Here is a 6,000-nt window from a genome sequence, read left to right on the forward strand (position 1 = left end):
CTGTTCATTGTCAGTCAAGATTGCAGCATAGTCTGTGCTTAGCTTGACACCTCTTTCTGCGGCATCATTAACGACTTTGACAGAACTAACGTAGCAATTCATTTTATCGAATGAATCTGAAAAGTGCCAATCATCAACCGGTTGACGCAGCCAATCCCCAGAGCATTCAAAAACTTCAAATATGTACCACGACTGGGGCCCAATAAGGTCAGACAACGTACTGTCCTTGTTGATCTGTATAGTTGCATTCAATGAGGGTGGGCCCCTTCTGAAACTGGAAGTTCGCTCTACTTGCAGGAGCGCCTTTGCCATATTTTCCCGGGTTTCCTTGCTTTCCGTCGGTGAAAACAAGGCGTATACAGCGGTTTCCTCAACAATATACCAGTCGTGCTTCAAAAGCTTTCGTGAAGCAGCTGTGGAAACTTGCTCATCATATTCCTTATAACTCAACATGTGCTGAACGAATCTCAAGTCATTACCAGCTGCATCACGACCAATGCTTGAATCCACCCACGCAGGGATATAAAAGAGAACCAAAAATAAATTGAAGCGGCGCAGCAGTTCAACTTCTTCAGATTTGTAATCTAATTGGTCGGCCCACATGAACATCTTTTGAGCATACAGAATTGTACCCATCCATCTCGCATGGTGTGCTGCACCAGGTTTGTGATGACGTATATCTTCATCTGCACCGAGAAGAGCAAGAGCATTAGTCACACATTGCTTGTAGTCATCCCGTGTGAAAAAATCTTTTCTGTTCAACAGTAGCTTGAACTTATCAACTATCATTGCAGCTCGTTCAGCAAAACATAGAGGAATAGTCAGAGTCTTGAATTGCTGTTCCCTGTCAAGACTGCTCCAGTTCCTTTTAAGGTGGGCAAACCATGCATTCTCTGGTCCAGTTGTGGCCTTTCCAAATAAAGATTTCCAAACGTCTTTCACTACCAGCTCATACACATGGTGCCGACATGCATGGTAGAACACCTTCCTTCCTAGAAGGTCTTCAAGAATCTTTGCTGCACCCTTCTTCCAGCCGCTGTTGCTTGCTGTAGTGTCAAAAACCAAAGCTGTTACAGCATCTTTTATATTCCAACTTTCAATTATGTTGAAAGTGGTTTCTGCTTGCGTCTGACCTGCAGCATTTTGCATCTTTTGAATGCCAAGTAGTTTTCCTTCTGAGTATTGAGGATGACAAGATAGGACAATTGACAGAGCCTCATACCGATTTCCTAATCTATCCTCTGTGAGCTTTCCATCCCAATGAATAGCAACATGTTGAGGTTTATTTTCTGCAAATTTTTCTGAAATATCCTTGGAAATTTCAAGACGATTTGTTTCCCTGGCTCTCTTTGTCGAAGATCTTGACAGAGAGAACATTGCTATGTCACCGCCACAAGCCGTAATAAATGCTCCGATCAGCATTGTTGCCTTGTTGTCTGTTAGTTGCAATCGATCCAGAGCTTGGGACACATGGGTATTATTCATAATATTTTTAGGTGCCATCAGCTTAATGGCTGTCGAGGTGCCAAGACCAACATCAGCATCATAATCAGAACTTGAACTCAAACTATCACCCTCTTTTGAAGATGAAGAAGATGCTAAAACAACATAGTCAGTCATCACTTGAGTCATGTTGAATGTTTTTAACAGTTCTATCCGCCATGGTTGCTGTTTTCTTTTCGATGTCTTTAGCGAGAATCTTGTCTCTTCCCAACATTATGCATTTGCGAGATTGCTGTTGATCTTCATAGAATGCAATGTCTTCGAGCTTTCTATCATGTGATAGATAAATGTCATTTTGTATTATTGCTATCGCATCTGTACTTCCAATATCCCACAACTTGTCCAAATCTTCCGTGAATGTTTTCCTCTTACCCTTGGGATCACTTTCCCGTTTCATGGTCGCCTTCAGAAAAATATATTTTTTGTTCAGTTTTTCAAGTAATTTCACCGCATTTCCTTTAAGTATTGTGGCAATTCTCGCCATTTGCCACACTGTCATGACATCATGAACCACCACATTACATAGCTCACGAGTAGGGGTTGACTGAGGGCAATGGTCTTTCAGATGCAGAAAGTAACTCATTACTTCTCGCAAGGTTGGTAATCTCGAGCCACAGATGTAATCGCAAGCATATCCGACCAAGTAATGCTCAGATAGAGATCTTGTTCTTCTCTGTGGCAAGTGCACAGTCTTCCGCCGTTTTGCCTCTGCCATGACAGTAATATTTTTGCCTTCTATCATAAATTACAGCTACGCCTAAAACATTTAAGTAACAAGTGTTACATTACGACTATTAACTCACCAACCCACAATGCCCTTGTACATGACCACAACCACTACTAACAAAATCGACCTCATCAGAACAGAAAATGCTGCTGCAACTAAAACATTGAGCAAGGAACAAGTGTTGCATTACAACTATTGATGCATCAACCCACAATGCGCTTTACAAATTCCCGTCTCTACTAACAGACTCGACCTCCGCAAAACAGAAACTACTGCTACAACTGATACATTCGAAGAACCACTGTTACATTACTACTATTGACTCATCAAACCACAACACGCTTTTACAGTATTACAGCCGTCACCAACAGACTCAGCAGCAGCAAAACCTACTCCTTCTGTCAAACACGGTGAAGCACCCAAATCAGAGCTGACAGCCGCCGTCATCATTGAAGCATAACCGATTACCCAATCAAGAATCGTGGTTTCGTCATTGCCCGCCTAGTTGCAATTTCGCCGTCGGTGGCCCGCCCACTCTTTGGCAGCTACTTTCAAACGCTTTGTAAGAAATCTTAACGACGTTCCTGAGAGCTTCTTTCAGGCTTGTTGATGTTTTTAATCAATAATCTATAGAATAAGACATTACAACGCAGCATTTTCGAAATTTTTCAAATTTTGGACAACCCTAATGCATAGTGTAAAGAAATGAGTCCAATTAGCAATTATGAAAGAACGACAACTTAACATCGTATGAAACCGTTTGGATGCTTTCTTCGAGGAATGCACTTGCACACTGCACGTCTTCAATTAGCCTGATTATTGAGCTTGATTCAGTGTGACGTAATATACGATGATATACTTGTGCTACTAAATTCAATTCTAAAATAATCAGTGTGACGACATTGCCAATCGAAAGCTTGACTCTGCATTACAGAAGATGAGTGCAGAAGACGAGGGGGACTGCTTCATTCTGGAAAATGTTTCAATACTATCGTGTCATCAACAGAGAATGTGACTCATGATCAAGCAATTGCGGAATGCGCAAAACATGAATCTGTATTGGCTGAAATTGATGATAGAGATCAACAAAGCACGTTGTACAAGTTCGCTCTCACGAAGTTGCCAGCTGGTATATTGGTCATCGACTTATGGTTTGGAATGGAATACAAACACTCGGTATTTGCATACATTTCGAAGTATATACAGGCAGGGCTGTTCAAAAATCACCTTTTTCCTGAATCTTGCTAGCTACGTGATTAAATCGTTAGGTTGCCTTAAAAAGCGACGCACACCAAATTTGAATTAATTCCAACTAATATTCGCCGATTTCGTACAGTTCGAAAATTTTGAATTTGCCCAAAAATGCCAAAAAAATTTTTTGTCAAATTTTTCTGCCAACCCCATAAAATTGCTGCGCTGTCTTCAAAAACGATGCAAAACAAATTTGACTCAATTCCAAGCTGTAGAAGCGGAGTTCTTCAAGTTTTTAGATGGTAATTCTGGGATGATCCGCCGATCAAGGATAATCCCAGAATTATCAAAGAGAAACTGAAATAACTCCACTTCTACGGGTTGGAATTGAGTCAAATTTGATTTTCATCGTTTCTGAAGACCGCGCAACAATGGTATCTCGCGGTAATCAATCAAAACTTAATAAACTTAAGGATAAATTTATGAATAGAGTAATAGAATTGCCTAATTGTCCTCAAATCAGGATACTAGCGCCATTTGTCGTGAATATGCTATTCGATGGGCGGGTGTCACGTGATTGTTTGCATATAACAACATCGTAGACCGATTAGCAAGATACTATGCTGTGCTTCTGTACTGATGCTAAAACTATAATTCAGTTTATTCCTTTGAAGATTGTTCATGTACCAAATAGTTGCGCTCATGTGATTTTAGACTTGATCATGTTGCATGTGTCTGTTGCATAAATGGTCGGTACTCTTCTCGGCAACAACACGCAGGAATAACTATTGATGTTGGGTCGCATTACAGCACTTAGCACCGACATCAAAGTACGATATTTGTGGAGTTGAGGCAGGCATGAGGTGATCGTAATTTGTTATCGTAATCGATTTCAGCATTTGCACGATTATGAAGTGATTGCAATCATATAAATTGGTAAACAATCCATAATAGTCGTTAACGTACCCGGTTGTTCTCTACCCTGTTATATCCTTATGTAAATGTCGTGGTGGAAATTAGAATTGCGACGTCAGATGTTAGTGTCTACGTACGTGTTCACACGAATCAAAACCTATCCGCACTATCCCTGATCTCGATTCGTACCATCCGTAATTTGCATATTCTTGTAACCGTAATCGACTACAGTGCAGAGATTTACGGATTTTAAATTTGTATATCCTAATCCCATTCAAATCTGAAGTTTCAAATACAACTCCAGAAATAAATATGCCCCATTTTATCAATCCACGTTTAACTCATATAATGACTGAACATTGTTCAGAAGTCGCATGAAAATTGAAAAGTAGCGGTAACTTTTTATCCGAGTCAGAATTAAAATCCTGATCGAAAATAATGGTAATTTCATACCCAATCAAAATCTGGCAAAATCATTGAATCCGCGTTTTCAATGCATAATTCAATTCCATGCTCACCCCTGCTACCGTGCCATTTTGTTGCAACCGTGAGCCGCGATTCAGAAATATTCGAGCCAAGTACATGTTTGACAGACTTCAACTCTGCTGTACCGATCTGGAATAGAGAAAGATTCGGATCAATTTCAATGGTATCCAGGAGATCCAGACCCTACGCTGTCGCACATCTACATGGGCATGATCGTGAGAAATGACGGCGATTCCTACTTCGGATTATTTAATAACCCAAACTCAAGAACATATAACGGAGTGATGTGCGAGAAAAAAACATGATCATTCGTTACAATACAGAAGAAACGCCGTCAATGAAACGTTGACCAGGAGAAATTTGATTTAATTATGTAGATATTGTTATATTGTCATCAATGTAGTCTTGATGTAGAAAATAAAATAAGTGAATATACGTCATAACGGTGAATAAACGACATGAAGTTTTAAAATGTTCTAACTGCTTCAGGTGTACTTTTGAAATTCGTGGTAATCAGAGATGGTCCGTAACGAGGTACTTCTACTTTTTCGAAGTACACAAGTCGTTTTTTTCTCTCCTGGCAGTACTTACTCGAATAAATCTAATTTTCCGCTACGTTCTTTTCTTTTGTCAATTAGAAGTAGTATTTTTTCCTATGAGAGAGAGAGAAAGAAAGAGATAGGGAGACAAATAGGGACAGTGAGGGAGAGAGAGAGCGAGCGAGATGGAAAGTCTGAGACGAAGAAATTTATTTGCTTCAGGTTTTCACGGCTCACACACAAGAATTGTATTTTCAAAAAATGTAGTGCAAAGTCATGAGTCTGTATCGTGCTTCGCACAAAATGAATATGAATTGCCATTTGTGCTTTCACAAAATTATCGGGCAATGTCATTTATGTAGCAGGTTGCGTGACCGAAACAGCACTTCGTCAGCCCCCCCAAAACGTTGATCATAGTCCCCCTCATAGGGTGATAAACCGAACTTCTGGGGGCTTCCCCCAAACGCTCCATCATGCTTTACGCTTATCAGCGAGATTTATAGTACTCTGTTTTTGAGTAAGATTATTTCGTATAATCGCGCCAAACGTGAAAATTTCCTACAATTCATGATTGAATCGGTCAATATGATAGAGAGTTGCAGATATATTGCTATCAGCTTAACCCACCTTTTCCCTTCT

General features: G+C 40.1%; 1 protein-coding gene across 3 annotated transcripts in view; it reads left to right on the forward strand.

Moving 5' to 3' along the window:
• The window catches only part of LOC145437854 (uncharacterized), a 28,969-nt gene extending 23,675 nt beyond the window's left edge, over window positions 1–5,294 (forward strand). For 2 of the 3 annotated variants that reach the window (XM_080315200.1, XM_080315202.1), the window contains 2 exons: window positions 3,162–3,406; window positions 4,930–5,294. In XM_080315200.1, coding sequence (XP_080171326.1) covers window positions 3,162–3,406; window positions 4,930–5,127 — 443 coding nt within the window. In that variant the 3' untranslated portion in view covers window positions 5,128–5,294. The remainder of the gene's footprint in view (window positions 1–3,161; window positions 3,407–4,929) is intronic. The other variant, XM_080315201.1, reaches the window with a different exon arrangement.
• The last annotated feature ends 706 nt before the right edge of the window (window positions 5,295–6,000 follow it).

The sequence above is a fragment of the Botryllus schlosseri genome, chromosome 4 (assembly GCF_051294905.1).
Source record: "Botryllus schlosseri isolate E-star chromosome 4, Bs_hap1, whole genome shotgun sequence".
NCBI lineage: Eukaryota > Metazoa > Chordata > Ascidiacea > Stolidobranchia > Styelidae > Botryllus > Botryllus schlosseri.